Consider the following 20,182-nt stretch of genomic DNA (forward strand, 5'->3'; position numbering starts at 1 on the left):
CATAAAACATTTTGTACTTATACCTAACCAGATCATGATAACAAGTAATTTTGATATCACATGATTTTACTTTGGTGAAAAACTCATACTTTCTATACCCTTAAAATAACAATTATAGAAGAGTGGTGTACAATAAAAAAAACATGCAGGCACATTTTAAATTGTGCTCACTTGTATTGGGAATTTAAACTAAATTATAAAAGAAATATATGGTAAATAACATTCTACAAACGCTTCTTGCTATATTTTTAAACAAAATGCCTTGAAATAAAATGTTTTTTCTCACCCACCCTGCGGACACCAAAACGCGCGTTCACGCTCACAGACAGAAAAACACGCAAGGCGTCTGGCACAGATCACATATCTCGTCAAAACAAGACGGGGACGAGCATGCATGCTCCTGGTATGACTCCCGCAGCATAGGTTGTGCTGGCGCATCACAACTGCACCCATGCCCGTGGTCTATTTTGACTGGAAAATTAACAATGAGATAGACTATGTTTTTTATAGCTGATATATATTGTATAGGTTATACAATTGATCAATGCTATTGATCATCCGTGGACGATATCCACTTCATTGTTTTATAAGCAACACCGTAAGGAGAACGGTGAGTTGTGTGAGATGAATGTATGTCTGTGTACCGTGAACTTTGAATGATAGCGTACTGTATGGGTAAGCTATTGTGACCTTTTAAAAAAAAATGTTTCTGTTGATTGGAAATAATAATATATCCAACTGTCTTATTGTTTACATGGGCTAGTTGCTTTGCATATCCTGTAACGCACATGTTAAAGTTGCCTGCTCCACGTAAGGTTCGTCCCCGTGACATGGACATCGTGTTCTATGGATACATTTCCTTTGTGGGCTATACGCATATATTTCTCAATAGGAATAGGCCTAACTATAATGCACGCAAATTGTTGTGGGCTCTGGTGTTGTAAAACGAATGTGGCTAATCCATTCGTTTATAAATGAAAGCGATCAATCTGTGTATTTTCGCGGAAGGGAAGAGACCTCAACGGCTCCGCGAGAACAAAAGCAGAATAGACTGGCGTGGCATGATGCGGCCCAGACAGTCCGGAGGGAGTGTGTGTGTTTGTGCGTATAGTCTCCGTGTGCTCCGGTGACCAGTTTTTACGCAGATTCACACACGTACGCAAATAATATACAACTGCCTAGTTCAGCACCTGGACAGCCCGGATGTGCTTGGATCTTCTAATTTTTTGTGGTTTTTTTATATCCAAACTCTAGTCTACCGGGTATGTCACTGAGTAAATCGTACAACTGGAAATAGGACCTAGCCTTTCTTTGCTAATAAAATTAAAGTCTCCTTTTTCGAATTGGGTTGTAGGCTCCCATCATGACAAATTACCAGCATGACTAAATTACCAGACCTTCGGCCTTTTTAGGAAGTTATTACACCAGCGTTACAATGTAACAGTCCTATGGCTCAATATCCTGTATGCAGACACAATGCCTGATTATTTGTTTTGTGTAGCATTAAAACGTAATATTAGAAGAAATTCGTATAGAATTTTTCTCTTGTCTCTTTACATTCATCATAACTCTTTGTTGATTTTGTTTGGTTTATGTAGTGTTTGTAGACTGTAGTTTTCCCCAATGACCAGCTGATGGTGCCTTAGTATTGTTATATAATTAGAATGAAAGTACATTATTATCAATGAAAGGACATAGCACAGGCTAAGTATGAATTATATCTTGTATTTTCATTGTTTGTTTGTGTACTAGACTGTTCCAAGTTTGCAGTGGTTTTGACTGCTCTCTTCCCATGTATTTCATGTTTCCTGGATTGCTAGCTGCTGTGGCATAATAATATTTCCTAATTTCCTATTCTGTGTGATGAAGAGACATGCCTGTCTTGCGTAATATGACTCTTTCTGAGTCACTTTGCACTCTGACCTCTCCCTGAATAATAAGCCTTGTTGATGTAAGTTTTTCTTGAATCTTCTTTTGTTGATTCTTTCTATGTATTTTCTTCGTGTTTCTTTGACAGATAGCTGGATGGACTCCGTAGGAGGCATGGCTTCGAGTTCCCCTCTCCCCGCCCCCTGTCACTCAACTTCACCACCTTTTCAGCCCCGCCTCCAAGCCCTGATATGGACAGTGGCGGTCATCCAATCAGAAGGTGAGGATAAACTCCAAGGATTAACATTCAATAATTTTCCTTCTGGCTAACTTTCCTATGAAGGTGGTGATAAAACTATAGCAGTCTGAAATCCAAACCCTAGCCCCATTTTCTATGTAGCAGATGGTATTACAGAATATTTTATGAATGGTACAGTTTACATTAATAAAATATGTCTTGTGATATCTATTTCTCAAGTGTTTGGTTTACAATAGCCTTGTATATGGTGCAGCTGAAGTCATGCCTGTTTTGTGTGAGAGCAGCTATTAGCACACTGTTAGTTTAATAATATATAGATAAACCAAGGATAGCAAGTCAAACTACAGAAGCTTTTCATCTAAACCATATTGCACATAGTACACAAGTAGATTGTATGAATTCCTTCAAACAAAATATTTTAGTTGTGTATCATATTGTCTAACCTGACATAGCAGGTATTGAAGAATCACTAGAAACTGGAAAAAAACGGAAGTGATAGAAAAAAACATAAAAAGAAAGATACACAAATATACATTATCAACTGACAGCAAAGAAATAAAGGAGAAGATACCCCATTACTCCCTCTCCCCAAATTGAGACTGTAAAAAATATAGTAGATGTTGGTGTTTGGGATAGTCACGAGGCTTCGAAACTCCCAGGATACAACAGTGCATTCGGGTCAAGCAGTGTATCACGGACATGTGAGGGGATTTTAGGGCAATAGCTTTGCAGCTAGAGCACAGGGTATACCCACATGTCCTTTAATCCTGTATACAATCTTATATTGTTTAAGACAGTGGAGCTTATTGATTAAGTATAAATGTATTCCAATATATCCTGTCTGCTAAAGAGATATCTCAGCCTTGCTCTTCCTCCAATCTTATTCTTTTGGGATCTATTGAGGTTGGGTTGACAGATTGAAAAGTGTCATACAAATAATGTACACGTTTGGTTGATGTTGGGCATCGTTTGAAGCACCCATTGAACAAAAGCTAAATTTTTTCAAATGCAGGAAAAATCTTTTTCAAACATAGTTTCTAATCTGTAAATAAAAGTTACTTCTTGAAAGGTCATATGTTTTCTTCAGCAATTCAAATGCACTTTCCATGTATAAATGCTCTACAGGATGAATCCTTAGGGTTTCTCTCGATCAGGATTGGAGCAAAATTTGATTAAGGTTGAAATGACCTTTAATTTGCCTTCAGATACAAAGTAGGATTATGATTATCCAGTGATTTCTCCAGACTGACAGTCAAGGGACATAATCACACTTCCAGAAAAGGGGTGGAAAAACGTCAGGGGTCCATCCTCATCCAGGCGGACAAAAGCAGGCCAAAACGTGAAAGCGTGGATTTTAGCTGCTAAATATTAAGATTTGATTGAGCTATTTCTCCCTCCATCTAAGATTTACAAAAGTGTATTTTATCTATCCTATGTGCTTTATAATTCCAGATGAATGCATTGATAATTGAGTCCAATTGTATATGAAAGGATTTAGTTCGGCACCATTTTTCTTTGAGTTTTGGAAGGTGGAAGTTTGTTTTATAAACTTATTTAAAATCCTCAGTTGGTACATTGGTTTGGGGGAGATGGTAAATGGGAGAGGTTCTGACCAAGAGTGGTTTTGCATCTGTTTGGGCACCAGCCTGCTCTTATTCCAATTGATTCTATATCAAGAGAATTAGACAGAAACATTTTCCAAATGGAGTATGGTTGGGAATTTGGTTAATTTACATAGGGGAGAATGTCACCCTCATGTAGAGAAAGGTTATTTACATTGTCTTTAGTTTTCTAAACACGTATTGTTACTTCAGACCTCATGGTTTGAGTGAGAGGTTTGATGGCAAAAATTGAAATCAGCAGCAAGTAAGCAACCTGTTTTGTGCCTCTTTGGAGATTAAATCAAAGTGACAATGATTTGTTCGTGAATCTACTAGCAAAGGGGCTAGAACAATATATAGGAGTTGGGTCTAGTTTATGAATTCGTCCCCTAAGTAAAATTTCTGAAGAACCTAAAAATGTTACAGTTATGGTTGGGTATAAAATGAGTCTAATTTGTGTGGACTAGTTTGCCCACCAAAGTGTGTTGGCAAGAGTCTCTGCTAATAACTTTTAGTATCTATATAGTATACAGTTGAAGTTGAAAGTTTACATACACTTACATTGAACAGCCATTAAAACTCTCCACAGATTTCATGTTAACAACTATAGTTTTGGCAAAGCAGTTAGGACATCTTCTTTGTGTATGACACGTCATTTTTCCAACAATTGTTTATAGAGGTATTATTTCACTTATAATTCATTATGTCACAATTCCAGTGGGTCAGAAGTTTATATACACTAAGTTGACTGTGCCGTTAAATAACTTGGAAAATTCCAGAAAATTATGTCATGGCGTTAGAAGCTTCTGATAGGCTATTTTAGTTGTAGGTGTACCTTTGGATGTATTTCAAGGCTTACCTTCAAACTTAGTGCCTCTTTGCCTTACATCAAGGGAAAATCTAAAACAATCATCCAAGATCTCAGACATCATTAAGTCTGGTTCATCATTGGGAGCCATTTCCAAACACCTGAAGGTACCACATTCATCTGTACAAACAATAGTTAACAAGTATAAACACCATGGGACCAGGCATCATACCGCTCAGGAAGGAGACGCGTTCTGTCTCTTAGAGATTAATGTACTTTGGTGCAAAAGGTGCAAATCAATCCCAGAACAACAGCAAAGGATCTTGTGAAGATGCTGAATGAAAATTATCTATATATATATATGAGTCCTTGACATAACCTGAAAGGCCTCTCAGCAAGGAAGAAGCCACTGCTCCAAAACCGCCATAAAAAAGTCACACTATCAGTTGCAACTGCATATGGGGATAAAGATCATATTTTTTGGAAAATGTCCTCTGATCTGATGAAACAAAAATGTAACTGTTTGGCCATAATGACCATCATTATGTTTGGAGGAAATAGGGGGAGGCTTGCAAGCCAAAGAACACCATCCCAATTGAGGAGCATGGGGGTGGCAGCATCATGTTGTGGGGGTGCCTGGCTACAGGAGGGACTGATGCACTTCACAAAATAGATGGCATCATGAGGAAGGAAACTTATGTGGATATATTGAAGCAATGTCTTAAGACATCAGTCAGGAAGTTAAAGCTTACTTCCAAAGTTTTTTACTAGGATTAAATGTCAGGATTTGTGAAAAACTGAGTTTACATGTATTTGGCTAAGATGTATGTAAACATCTGAATACAACTGTATATAATATCTCCCCTTTTTGACTAACTGTCATACCCACCTCATCCAGAGTAAGTGAAAGTACCCCCTTGTTGCTAGCGTGTGCGAACATTCTTAGTATGTAAGGCAAAATAAAGTCACTTATAAAATTCACAGTGGGAACCATCTGGACTGGAGGTCTTGTCAGTCTTTAAGGTTTTGATTGTTTGTTGAATTTCTCCCAGAGTTCTCTGTATTTAGGAAATCAGAGTCCTTTAGGTAAGAATGAGCTAGGAAGTCCTGCATGTTTAAAGGACTGGAGCTGGAAGGACTCGCGGAACCAGATTTCCTACGCCACAACACATTCCACTCTAATACACATTGAGCAAGACATTGGCCCTCATTCAGAAATCCTTCTCAGAAAAGATCTCAGATTCAAACGTGGGAAGAGACTTACGATCATCTCTAAGTGTGATTCACAAAACTGTTGCACCTGGTTGAAATATATGTCATCGTAAATTGATAAATCACATAATGCCGTGGACGCGAGAACGTGCTGTACCTGGCCATATTTACATATGACAACCCCCTGATATATGCGGGTGTGGTGATCAGCAAACTATGAATTGACAGATTTCAACATAAATTATAGCTTGGAATGACAAATTAACCATTCGACATTCTCTGTAACGAAATCAACGCAGTTACGGAACACTTTCGTGTCTCAGCCCAGAGCCAAAGTCCTTTAAAAGAGCAAGCTCTGCCATCATTAGGTTAACTGCTTGACCCAGAACCACTGGTTTATTTTTTCTCTCATTAGTCAATTTAAGACCTCTTAGCTAATCAAGATATCAGCAACTGAAATTATAACGACCCTTTATGATCTCCAAATATGTCGATACAGCCTGAGTGGCTTAGAAAAAAGCAAGGCAAAGCAAGTTTATTTGTCTAGCGCATTACATAGACAAAGGCATTTCAAAGAAAATGCAGAATTAGGTGAAATAAATAAATAATACAATAGTAGTCTACGGTAGTGATACAATATTTAATATTGTGGTACGTTTGTATGTGTTATTTTCCTCGTCATCTTGTTTTATATTACCTATTATTATAACTATAATTGTGGGTTGTTGTTACTGAGGGCTGTTACTATTGTTGTTTTGTGTGATAATGATCATCTTTTGTGAATCAAGCATGATGTTATTTTTTATGTTGTTTTACACGGTCTCCCGACCAGACATGGGTTTGATTGTAAGGATACGACAAAGATAATATTGATGAATACCAGCTTTGTCGGTGAAATGAGCATACGATCATTTTAAGATCAAATTTGATCTTACGCACATTTCATGAAGGAGGGCCCTTTTTTGTAGACATCAGTACCTTGGTCAGAAATGTATGCCATGTTACCTTGGAAGATTTTCACTATTAGTACAACAGTCAAGATTTTCACACCATAAAAAATCTCTGACACATGTCTGGTCACAGGCCTTGATCATCTACATAAAACTATCATTGTGTGGAAAAAAAAGTTGTGTAGAGAGCCTCCCTAATTTGATTGATGTAAGCCACCCGCAGGGGGTGTTCAGAGGCAACAGAAGCAATATTTTGGAAAGGGGGTATTGAGGTTCCCTTGGGGCGCGTTTGTTTTAAGGTGAATTTACACAGAAGATTCACAACAATACAAGTTTAAAGTTTCAACTACTTGCAAAAAAACTGTGGTCTGCAAACATTAAAACCTGACAGTTTACAACCACTGCAACTGGACGAGACGGTGTATCGTAACTCTTTTCTTCAGTGTTTCTGTCAGCTTCTTGTAGCGCTTCTTGTGCCTTCACAGGAATGGGACTTCAGAGTATCATCTATACATTTCACCCACATGGCATTTACTGTGTAAAACTCTGGAAAATGGAACGCTCTTTTTCTTGGTATTACCTCTGAGGTATACACCATGAATGCCTTATTATCGCAAGTGGTTACACATTTACAAAGAGGGATATTCCGCTGTTGGACTTTCCCTGAAAGCAACTTAGCATCCAGCATCCAGACGCACATTAAAACACTATTCAATACTAGTGGCTTTTTGACATGACGGCAATACAAACCAGGCACAGGGCTCTCTCTAATTCTCAATTTCCTTTGAAAGTCAATCTTTCTGCTTTTACCCCTTGATAAGTGCCAGCTTGTTTTCCATTGGAACAATTAATAAGAAATATTATTGTTTGGCATTTCTGATTGGCTGTTGTTTAATTAAGATTTGAATGTTAAATTGCTAGCTGATTGGCTGCTGTTTGTTTCCCTGGGAAAATAATAAATCTGTTGTTTGTCATTCAATAATTAGCTTTTTTAATGATTTTTGATTATAACAATAGTAACAGCTATAATAATAACAATAATAATAATCATAACAGTAATAATAATCATCATCATTAATATTCAGAGCAATTAACCTATATCTTATGTGATGGGGGGCGGTAAGGGACCTGGATAATGGATGGGGGCGCTGGCCCAAAATAGGTTGAGAACCACTGAGTAATGCTTCCCTATTAAAAAGTAGTAGGGAAGAAGTTTGGATGTCATAATGCTAGATTTTACCAGATTGCTCGTGGTGATCCAGTTCTGACTCACCTGTCTGGATTTCCTAAAAAGTATTGTCTTGTGTAATGTTTTACATACAGCATTTGGTCTACATAAATGTTTTAAACAGCAGTTAACCCAGCTCTTTTTAGTGGAATTAGCGGGACAAACTCCCACTTCTGGCTCATTGGCTTCAGAGTCAAATATGTTTACCTTGACCCCTTTTGCTTAGCTTGTTGTTTTATCAGTTAGTACTGAACAAGTTCTGTAGTAATGATTAAAGGGAGTAATCATCAGAAGACACACACACACACACACATCACTTTCCTTCTCCTAATAGCAAAATGTGGTCACACCCTGTTCTTATGTGGTTGTGTGTATGTGTGTGTGCGCTTGCATGGGTGTGTAGGGATAATGTTATGTCCAAACTTGTTTCTATGTGTATCCAAGTGCCTATGTGTAGTCATTGCCTGCAAGTGTAAGTGTGTCTGTGATTGGGAGTGGAGTTTTGAAGAGGGCTATTGTTCAGTGTTCTGTTGTCAGCAGACTTCTCCCGGACTGTGTGGGTTTGAACAGAAACACAAGCTGTTATGCACTCTGCATTAACCATTACAATACACATGTTTAATCCATTTGACCAATCAGACTATGTTCTTTAACCTCTTGACTAACCAGAATTCAACATTTTAACCGCCCTTACAAATCATATCACTACATTTTAAATAGCCAATCATCCATTTGAAATCTCCTTCCATCTGAAAAGCCGTCCCTTGCAAACCACTCATTGGTTTGGATTCCATATTGAAACAGACAGAGCAGTGTATCCCCATCCTCCAACTTCCTGCTTCATTTACATTTTAGTGATTTAGCACAGTGCTTCCCAAACAGGGGTACTAGGGCCCTTGGGTGTACTTGGCCAATCCACAGGAGGTACTTGAGAACACACAGGAGACCATTCTTTTATTGATAAAATCAACAAGAGGGAGTGCGTCTGGGGCAGTCCAGGCTGAGCAAAATTCAGTTGGTGGTAAACCAAAAAAGGGTGGGAAACACTGATAGCAGATACTTATCCAGAGAGACTTACAGATGCATACAGGATATCAAAATAACTATGTACAGTACTATTCAACATTTAAGGGTCACTTAGAAATGTCCTTGATTTCAAAAGAAAAGCTAATTTTTTGATCATTAAAATAACATCAAATTGATCAGAAATGCATAAGTATACAGAGGCCCATTATCAGCGACCATCACTCCTGTGTTCCAACGGCACATTGTGTTTGCTTATCCAAATGTATCATTCTAAAAGGTTAATTGATCATTAGAAATCCCTTTTGTGATTATGTTAGCACCGCTAACATTTGCTGTGCTGATTAAAGCAGCAATAAAACTGTCCTTATTTAGTTCAGCATCTTCAGCTTCCGTGTTTGTGGCAGTTCGATTACAGGCTCAAAATGGCCAGAAACAATGAACTTTCTTCTTAAAGTCATCAGTATATTCTGATAAATCAAGCCTATTCCTTTGTTTAGGCTAAGAAACTGACGATTTTATACAACCAATCTTGTGCTACTCCCTTCACAGAACAGTGCAAACTGTCTCTAACCAGAGTAGAAAGAGCAGCGGGAGGCCCCGGTGCACAACTGAGCAAGAGGACACATGCAATAGAGTGTCTAGTTGGAGAGACGCCTCACAGGTCCTCAACTGGCAGCTTCATTAAACAGTACCCGCAACACCATTCTAAGTGTCAACAGTGAAGAGGCGACTCCGGGATGCTGGCCTTCTAGGCAGAGTCCTTCCTCTGTCCAGTGTCTGTGTTCTTTTGCCCACATTTATCTTATCTTTATTGGCCAGTCTGAGGTATGGCTTTTTCTCTGCAACTCTGCCCAGAAGGTCAGCATCCCAGAGTCGCCTCGTCACTGTTGACGTTGAGGCTGGTGTTTTGCGGTTTCTATTTGATGCTTGCTTACAATGGGCCACTGTACGCCTATGTAGATACTCCATTGAAAATCAGCGGTTTCCAGCTACAATAGTCATTTACAACATTAACAATGTCTACATTGTATTTCTGATAAATGTAATGTTATTTTAATGGATACAAATTTGCTGTTCTTTTGAAAACAAGGGCATTCAGTAGTTGTAAGTACTCCTTACTCAGTGAAGCAGTACATTTAGGGCTTGCATTTTTAACTAAATTAAAATTTCAAGCAGTAGTTTGAGGCTGGTGAGTGGTGTTATGACCTTTTGAGATACTTCACACCTCAAACTAATTTTGAATGGGATTGTGAAGTATTTTTTCTCCTTTAAAAGAGAAGATACGGTTTTGAGATTAATGTTTTTGGAGGGGCTTGGGTATTTGATTGGGTATGATCATGTAATGGGAAAGCTTTTCACTGTGATAACGCATGCCTACTCCTTCACCTGACAGTGCTGCTGTCTTTTAAGGCTTTCTCCCATCAGAGTATTGCTTCCTTGTCTCTTTCCATGGCCGTTATACCCCGTAAGCACTGATACAGGTTCAGATTGTTTTTATCTCACTTTTAAGATTAGGATTGGGGGTAATCTGATCAATCAGATTAGGAGAGCCTAGCAAGGCTTCTTCCTATGTTATAGCTTTTCTCGCTGTGTCTTCTGTCCAGCGACACATCCCCTGCCACACAGGAAACCCTCTCTTATTGTCCCGTATTGTGTTGCTGTTTCCTGTCCCTGTTATTGTTGTCAAAGAACTAGACTACTTCCTGATCAGATTATGATGCTTTCAGGTAAACTGCAAAATCGTTTCTGCCAATTCCCATTTTTTGCGATGTCACTGGCATGTGCGTCTTGACTGTTGTATTTGTTTGTATGGCCACATTTACACCATAGGTGTGAGAAAGAGAGAGGAGATCTTGTTTTTGTTCTCCCGAGACCCACACAATGGCCCACCCCTTACTCACTCGACAGCTTTGCTAGCCTCTCCCCTTTCTCTCTCTCCGCTCTCCCCACACTCCCATTAAGTCTTCTGTTCTGGCCGTGGCCTTGACCAGTGCACATGTCTCTCTTTGTCTCTTTTCATTTTCACTCTTTCTTTCTTTTTCCAGCCCAACCTCTGTCTTTTCTCTGTCTTTATTCTGCCTTTCTTCTAGTTCAGTCTCTAGGCTTTTGCGCCGTACTTAGTGTGATTTCTCTCTTCCTGTCTGTCTCCTGTCATGAGGACTCTACACAGGCTGAAGTTGATGAGCTCCCCCAGTCTCAGTGACCTGGGAAAGAGTGAGAAGGGATCCCCGGAGGACCGTGGAGAGAAACAGAAGAGGGCCGGGGCCAACGCCACTTGGAACAGGTTGCTGCACCTTGGTGATGCATGTAATCTGTCTCTATTTACTATAATTTAATGAGTGCAATGAATCTAAACATGTTGATGTGTGTGTTTGTGTGTGTGTGTGTGTGTGTGGGTGGATGTGTGAATTCACTAGCATCCACAATGCTGTCATTGCCGTCTTCCAGAAGAAAGGTCTGGCTGACAATGAACTCTATGTTCTCAACGAAGGTGTCAGGTGAGGTACACACCAACACAAATCTGCACAGCATTTTTCCTGCTGCGTGAGTGTGAAATGCCATGTGACCATGCCAGATATCTAATTATATTTAAAAACCAGACATTAAAGCCATCAGTTCTGTCATATCAGCCTCCATTTTAGAGCAGTAAACAACTGAAGTCACATGCATTAGACAGAGCTGACACAGTCATAAAGTATAGTCCTAGCAGTATTTCAACATATACTTACCACTGGAAACAAATGAACAATATGTTTAGAAGAGAAAACTGGGTATTACATTTTCCAGACAACCTGAAGTTTGTGAGACTTGGTATAAATAAACATTGGTGTAACTACATGGTAATAAGCATGTAACTAAAAAAGTTAATACATCATTTTACATTGTTGGTTTTACAGCTTTTTTGCTTGTTTTGTGCAGTCATTGTATTGCACTGGTCACTGTAGCCTATGCTATAGTATTTTCTTTCTCTTGTATTTGTTGACTCAGGCACCTGTTAAAAACAGACTTGGGGTCTTTCTTCACAGAGTACCTCCAGGTAAGTTCTGGTGAATTAATAAACTAGATAGATTGTTTCTGATTCAGTAATAACATAAATGTTTAACAAACTTGTTTTGTTTATCCTCTCCGTACCTCAGAACCAGTTGCTGACAAAGGGCATGGTCATTCTACGGGACAAAATAAGATTCTATGAAGGTATTTGTTGTGTCTCACATTTCATTTCATATTAGTTTGTGTTCGCAGAATTTCACAGAAGAGAGCAGCCTGTGCTTCAAATATTGGTACCAATTTAACCAAAGTTTGGATTGACTTTGTCAATGTCTGTGATACAAAGGTCCCAAACTGCTGGGCTGTTAGAGGTTATTCTAGTACTAACCATATTTTGTTTTCTCCTGTTGGTGTGCAGGTCAGAAGTTACTGGACTCTCTGGCAGAGACGTGGGACTTTTTCTTCTGCGATGTTCTCAACATGCTACAGGCCATCTTCCACCCAGTACAGGTATCTCTCCCCTGACTCTTTCATGTCGCTGTCTGTACTTTCTCTCCTTTACCTGCACTTCCTCTTGCTTTCTCTGAGTCTTCCTGTCTTTTTCTCTGCTTCTCTCACCGGGGATGTTTTAATAACCTTGCGGTCCCCTCACCTTACTTGTCGTTCCATTCTTCTTCTAACTCTTCCCATGGGTTTTGTCTGTGTGCAGGGTAAGGAGCCCAGTGTGAGACAGCTGGCTCTGCTCCACTTCAGGAACACCATAGTTCTAAGTGTGAAGCTGGAGGACGCTCTGTGTCGCCCCCGCGCCCGCACCCCCCCATCCGTCACACAGATGCTACTTATACTTCAGGTGGGTACAGTACGCCTCTCGGTCTTCACTCTTCCACCATTTCCATCTTGGATTACCATCTTGGAATCTCTTTTTAAATCTTGTCCACAATTTATTTTTCGCACTTTCTCTCTGCCACTCTCTCACTAAATCACACACACAAACAAACACATACATTTCTAGATTTTCCTGATTTCATCAAGGTTCTGGAAAATATTTGTCTCCATTTATGTAGTGGAACCCAAGCACACACATATACTGTATATTTGCACACAAACTGACCAGTCTCCTCTGTCCTTGCAGGGTGTCCATGAGTCGCGGGGTGTCAGTGAGGAGTACCTGCGTCTGGAGTCCCTGGTTCAGAAGGTGGTCTCTCCTTACCTGGGTACTCATGGCCTCTACTGTGGAGACAGCAGTGCGACACACTGCTCCTGTGTGCTGGGTAAGATACACACACTCAACATACACAGAATAAGAAGATATAAATGGGTTATCTATATGTTTTACATGCTGATGTTGTGAAAAGAAAATCAAAATGAATTGAGGCACAGGCCAAAAACCTTGTGAACCCCTTTGTTACAGAGAAGCGTTTGCAGTGGTGCTGGCCAAAGCAGCCTGTGGACCAAGCGTCTAAGAACCCTGTGGTCCGTTCTAAGAGCTACAACATCCCTCTTCTCCTTACGCCTGTGGCGGAGTATGACCCTGACATCAGCTCTGTGGGAAGCGGGGGAATCCGACGCCACTCTGCCTGTGAGATCATCTCCTGCCTGGAAGAACAGGGCGTGGCTTATGCTGACATGGCCTCTGGGACTGATCCTTCCACGTCCATTGCCTCTGTGAACAGGCTCTGTGTGGTTCCACAGTTCACAGGTAGGCCCTCTGTCTTCTGTGTACACTAAAAACTGTGAAATTGTTGTGGTGAGGGTTAAAAGGTTGACATATCAGACAGACAAAAACAAATACACTTAAAATACTGCACCACTGAATAAACCTTAAGCACAACCTTCCACCTGGCAGGTACCATGGAGTCTTCTCTCAACTCCTCTTCCCTCCTCCCCTTCCACTCCCCAGGAAACCTCCACGGGACGGAGGCAACGATGACCCTCACGGACATGGCCATGTGTGCCCCCGCCCCCCCCCCCCAGCGGATCCTCCAGCCCAGAGACCATTATTGGCCAGGTTCTGGAATCCCTGGATTCAGATTCAGACGGGATATTCATAGAATTCCCACCACGCTGCTCTGAGTCTCTGGGATATGGTCGGGACAGCAGGCAGAGCACTGTGTAGAGGGAATTATGCCTAGGATCAGCATGTCCTCCCCACATACCTTATCTTAGACATTTGAGGGAAAACACTGAACTGTCCTTACATCAGTGTCTGGGCAAGAGAAAACTCATCCTATTGAGGATTGCGTGGCTATGTGCACTCCATACTTCTACCCACAAGAGGCCTCTTTGTAGTAAGCATTTACTTTGAGAAAAAGAGAAACAAACTTTTTTAAGCATTTGATAAATTCTGAATATGTCAGTTTTTCTGGGATGTGTTTCCTTTTGTGTGTTTTGAAACTTGACTCTAACTACTTTAATGCCATAACTTGTGGGCTTTTGGATGTGGACCATATAAAGCTTTGTAAGCTGCATTTACCAGAGTAAAAGTAGCGTTTGGAGTATGACAGTACAGTATGTGAATGTAATTTGGTCACAACTTTCTCCCACCCATCCCAGTGTGTGTTAACCTGGCTTCAGTAGGCTATTTTCCGTCTCCCAACTGTGTGCTTTCTTACTGTTCTGCCAAACTCGACATGTATGACCATTAAAACAATAGTTAGAAAAGTTAGCTTAAGTACCAGGGACCAGTGTATCAACCTCTTTTCAAGCTTCGTAAAGCAGTAATATAATGTATTACCCATACAAACTAAAGAATGAAATGTTATTAGAGGTTTACTGTTTACATAAGAGAAAATGAGGGTTTTGTTGAATGTTGTCTCATTCACTGTGTTGTGCTGCCCTTCAACTGTAAATACCTTTTTTTAGGACAGCTAGGTATTGTGAAGTAAGCTTTTTATCTTAATGTTTACTTGTGATTTTAATAAGGGCTTTTTAACTGAAGCTATTTTTATGATGATTTACCTCAACTGTTTTTAATACTTTGCTTTTTTGACAATCTGTAATGAGACGTTTTTATCTAAGGTTGTAAATTATCATTCATTTGTGATATAAGATTTTAATTAAAATTCAAATGGCTAAGTACATTTCCATTTCCTGATTAACAATGTATGGTATGATAGCATTTGTGTTTTTCTGTGATTGACGAACATAATTAAGAGAATAAGTCATAAGCCATAAAATAATGATCTCAAAAAATATACTAACAACAACCGGAGGATGAGGTATCATGTAGTCCAGCTTCTACCAACCTCCCCAGCTATTCTACTTGTCTTTATACCTGTAGATATTCACAACAGCTTTTAGCTTGTATGTAGGACAGTAGACATGATATGAAATGTGGTTCTGTAAGAACTAGGAAGTTAGCAGGCCCAAGGTACACCCCAGCACCTGGTCTCATCAATCAAATAAATGTTTTAATTAATTTATTATTTTATTTGAATAGAACCTTTATTTTAACAGAGAAACTCCAATTAGAAAGCAACAACTGAGTTGTTGTACCTCAGCTGGGGGAAAACCCTTAGTAGTCTTATGAGTTTTAGTTAGGACAGAAATGTGCATAAAATCCTGTTCCTTAACCTGCTCTTTCTTGAAGTTCTAAAAATGACAAAAATGCACATATAGGCTAATAGCGTGGTAATTCATTCCTGACCTCTGATAGCGTGGGGGGATTAAGGAAATGTCCTGCTAGTGTGGTATGTATAGCATTATAAATTGGTACTGTACTGTACTGTACACTTTTTGTTGCAAACAAGCTAGGAGCTATTATATATGTTGTTGCAAGCTACGTAAGTAAGTATTATTTTCTCCTCATTTATATTTCTGCTGATCTCTTTTATGTCACTGATCACATTTGTTGAAATTAAAAGCAAGATAGCTAGGGAAATACACAGAAAATGTAAAAAAAATAGTTTTGTCGTCACATGAACATGTCCATATATAGTAATGCCCAGGCAGCCATCTTTAATGTTCTATTCGGTCCCTGTAACCGGAACCACGTTATACCTCAGATAAACATTAGACGATGCTCTAGAAACTTCGTTGTCGTAGTTACGAACTTGCAAAACTCTATATTATTCACTTGTACTGATCACTTTTTTATTTAAAATATTTCTTTCTACTGTAATTGACAAATCCTTGCTTGGAACCAGGTAAGCAAATCGTCAGCCTGTCTCAAAATGTCAGTTCAGCTACTCTGTCCATTTAACGTTACGTTAGCTAGCTAAATTCACTTATTGTATTGTTGTCAATATTTCATTGACCAACTTGATATAAGCTGTCTTGTCAGTTGCAAACTAGATAATCAGATCATGACGATGATCTAACAATAGCTGAGTCAACTACTGGTGATTGCGGACTGTCAGCAAGTTAACTGCTGTAGCTAGCAGTACGTAATATTAGTAGGAGTACCTACCCCCCCCCTCCCCAAAACACACACACAGTTTTGCTATCAAGGTTGAGAAGGGACAATTTAGTACCATTAAAAAGAAACGTATTTATACCTGACCCCTAAATCTAACTTTAACCTAAAATAACACACATATAGTGAACCTGTCCTACATTGCATTCCCTCCTAGTTCTACAATAATCATTGCAATGTAGTGTTTTAGCGCATTTCTGTTTCATTGTAGTTGTTTGTTTGTGTCTCCTATCTTCAGGATTGTCTTACTTTTGACCAGACCCTACCAGTGTCCACGTTCCCCTTCCCGGCCACCACTTCTTCCCTTCAATGAGGATGTCTCTGGCCCAGAGAGTCCTGTTGACATGGATCTTCTCTCTCATCTTCCTCATCATGCTGGTCCTCAAACTGGACTCTAAAATTTACTGGAACTGGTTTCTTGTCTTTCTTCCTGTATGGACCTTCGACACCATCCTCATTCTCATGCTTGTGGTAAAGATGGCGGGTCGCTGCAAGCCCGGCTATGATCCACGGGATGGCCAGCAGAACCTGCGGCGGAGGGTATGGTACCTGGTGGCCATTTTGCTGAAACTGGGCTTCTGTCTGACGCTGTGCGCCCGGCTGGAGAGGCTGACGGACATTTGGCTCAGTGTGGTCTGTGTCCCCCTCTGGGCTGTGCTGGTCGGGGCCATGGTGGAGCTGGGGTACAATGTCTTTCACTACCGCAGAGACTGACAAGATTCCGAGGGAGGACATAGAAACTGCAGATGAGTCTGTAAGGAAGGTGAAAGTGAGATAATATTATTTGCTTCTGGTGAAACTGAAAAGAGTGAACATGAGAAGGGTATTGTTTCATTTTAACTACCGCAGAGACTGAGATAAGGGGGAGGGGTGAAAGGAGATTGAGAAGGGAATATATTTACTTTACTCCTACTAGTACAGGATACAGAGACAACTGCAATAGAGACTGAGGGGGAGTTGTGTTACAGCGAGCAATACTTCAGCCATGACCTCTGACCAGGGAACTGGAGTCTAGACTGGTTTCTGTGGGAATGGACTCTATATTCTGTATTTGTGAAACGTGCCTATTGACATTGAGGGTATTGATAAGCAGATTTGAACCCTGCATCCCCAGACAGACAGACTGACTGACTATGATAACTAAGGACCGTTGGGTCTGATGGATTTATAAATTAATATCGGTATTCATTGTTTCTTTGGTAGGAATCTTTTTTTTTCCTGGAAAAATACACAAGTCATAAAATGCATTAGATACAGTTCCTCAACTTTGCTGAAGTAATTAGAGAGCTCACTAAAGTTGGTATGGACTCATTATACAGTGGTATTTCCCTGCTTATATTTTCAAATAATTTGCAGATTAGTGACTACCTTGAAGAAGAGAACATTGAGGAGTATATTTTCTAAGTTTTGGAACATAACTGTAAATCTGCTATAAAGGGAATTTCATAACAGGTAACCTGACTCACTCTAGAAAGGAGAGCAGGAGGGATTGCCTGTCCTCTCGGGTGTTTTATCATAGGTCAGAAGGGTGTACTACATACCTGGTTTGAGGACTTACCTGTGTTGATATTAAAACTGTTTCTGCTATTTTCATGTTAAACTAATCAATTTTGATATAATGAATGGGCTGATCCCTTCTGCGTTTGAAAGTTAACGCACAGTAAAATGTTGTTTGGCAATAATATTATATAATTGATTGGATTGGGGTGAAAGCTGAAAGCTAAAAACATGAATAATGATCAATAAAATACCTTCTCAGGGTTAGGAAGGGATAGGCTATGTCGTTGGTACTGGTACACTGAGGAAGAGTTTCTCAACCTAGTTCTGTGGCACCCAAATGGGGCTACATGCTTTTTTGGCATTCCAGCACTAAAACCTGTAATTCTACTAAGCAGGCAATCATCCAGCTGTTTTAGATAAATCAGACTCATTCTATTTTGGATCCAAAATGTGTGTCTATTTACAGTCCAAAATTGATTAATTGAGGAAAAATTTAGCAGAGAGTGAGAGCAAATGTATTACCTTGAATGTCTCCAAACATAAACAAGCTGATAAAAGTACTTGTTTTACTCTGACATTCACTCTTCCTGCTTGAAAGCCAAATTCTATACTTTTTGCAAGTTTTATTTTTCTTCAGTGAATGTATTTTTTTTGCTGACCTTTGCATTAATATCCAAGAATTTACACTACCATAAATGTCCTTGCTGTGTTGGTCAACATTGATATGTCCTGTTATTGCCTTTTCCAGGCACAGGAGGTTTTGTGACGGCTTCCAGGGTTGGGGGAAGTTGTAACAATGTAGAAATTATGTTGAGCAAAGCAGCCAAATTATACAAACAAGGTTTTAACTTAAATGTATTATACATACCTTATATGATACAGATACCATGAATAGCCTAGTGGTCCTGGGAAGAGTATTATAAAATTAGAGGTTTTAAAAATATCTGGGCATTGTCAGATTATTAAAGTAGATTGAGAACCAAATGGCCTTGTACATTTATTTGAATTTCTTCCAAAATCATTACATATTTCTATATAATTAATTTTAAATTCCTGTTTTTTAAGTTAAAAAGTGCAACACTTGACCCCAGTTACTGTTATAGTTGTTTCTGGCGAGGTGACGTCCAGACATTTTGGATTAAAATCAATACTGTGATGTAACAAACCTTTTGTTGGTATGAATGATTAGGAAACAGAGTAAAAATTTTTCTTTCAGATAACTCTTAAAGAAGTCCTTGAAGCAATATTTTCCATTGACTCTAGTTAATCTACGTGACTGGATCATTTTGATCTAGGGCTGTTATTATTGGCTACATCTATTATAGCACAACCAGACATATTTATTTAACCTAACAATCACATTTGGAAATATTCCTACAAGCAGAAAGCCAGCTGTTGGGAGATGATACATGTGATGTGAATGACATTAAAAACCCATGTTGAGGACCTATTAAATTACATTTTTCTATAGAAAATAGGCATGTTTTATACTACATTATAGAAAACATGTTTCCAGGCAGCATTTTTATCAATATTAGGTTATGACCACATGCTCTATATGCATGTAGCGGCCTCTTAAATTCACTAGATATAATTTACCACAGGGCTTAGATTTATAGCTGGAGATGGCTTTAGCACACATTACTGTCATGTATCAGAAGATTGTTTGGCCATTGCTCTCTTAAGGGAACATCACAGCCTTCTCTTGTTAATGCATTGTTAATGCTTCTACTTAATGTGTCTTTTAAATTTACATAATTTCCATTTATTGTTTTAACTGCTCACAAGAATATTTAATACTAGACATTTCAATTGCTGGTAATGAACTTGGAAAATTTGCATTTAGTCTTTATGCACCACAAAAGTGTACATTTCAGAAATTATTTACGCTAGATACATTAGTTACACTACATTATTTAAACCTTTAAAGGATGTACTGTCAATGGAATATACTGGTTTAAAGCAGTGATGTAAATATCTATATTTTTATACAATATGTTGTTTTATGTATGCAGGATTCCCCCATAACAGCCATGTCTTGGTGGAACACATGCCTGTTCAAATAAAGGTTGATTCATTAAATCAAATGAAAGACAAACCAAAAACAGGGTGTGTTGATCATTGTCTGTCGTCGTATGTATGTATGTATGTATGTATGTATGTATGTATGTATGTATGTATGTATGTATGCGTACGTTGTCAGTTCAAATGTCCAATATGTAGATGGCGGTTGTGCTGTAAAGGACTCTGTAACAACTTTTGTGTCTGGTATTGTTTTGTGTCAGAAGTGCGTTCTCTCAATAAAATCCAACTACATGGTTTGGATG

At 39.2% G+C, this 20,182-nt stretch overlaps 2 protein-coding genes across 3 annotated transcripts; both read left to right on the top strand.

Moving 5' to 3' along the window:
• The first annotated feature begins 2,007 nt into the window (after positions 1-2,007).
• Positions 2,008-14,684, top strand: prr5a (proline rich 5a (renal)). 2 transcript variants are annotated; one of them, XM_034288025.1, is made up of 10 exons: positions 2,008-2,149; positions 11,112-11,237; positions 11,371-11,451; positions 11,942-11,990; positions 12,091-12,148; positions 12,360-12,451; positions 12,651-12,791; positions 13,074-13,212; positions 13,353-13,640; positions 13,788-14,684. In XM_034288025.1, the coding sequence occupies exons 1-10, from the start codon at positions 2,121-2,123 to the stop codon at positions 14,012-14,014; spliced, it is 1,230 nt and encodes a 409-aa protein (XP_034143916.1). In that variant the 5' UTR covers positions 2,008-2,120; the 3' UTR covers positions 14,015-14,684. The 2 variants fall into 2 exon arrangements, with proteins under 2 accessions (XP_034143916.1, XP_034143917.1); XM_034288026.1 differs by having other exon boundaries at positions 13,842-14,684.
• Positions 14,685-15,914: 1,230 nt separating this feature from the next.
• tmem60 (transmembrane protein 60) lies at positions 15,915-20,162 on the top strand. The gene is made up of 2 exons (XM_010890361.4): positions 15,915-16,086; positions 16,594-20,162. The coding sequence occupies exon 2, from the start codon at positions 16,665-16,667 to the stop codon at positions 17,067-17,069; it is 405 nt and encodes a 134-aa protein (XP_010888663.1). The 5' UTR covers positions 15,915-16,086; positions 16,594-16,664; the 3' UTR covers positions 17,070-20,162.
• The last annotated feature ends 20 nt before the right edge of the window (positions 20,163-20,182 follow it).

Source organism: Esox lucius, chromosome 19 (genome assembly GCF_011004845.1).
Source record: "Esox lucius isolate fEsoLuc1 chromosome 19, fEsoLuc1.pri, whole genome shotgun sequence".
Taxonomy (NCBI): domain Eukaryota; kingdom Metazoa; phylum Chordata; class Actinopteri; order Esociformes; family Esocidae; genus Esox; species Esox lucius.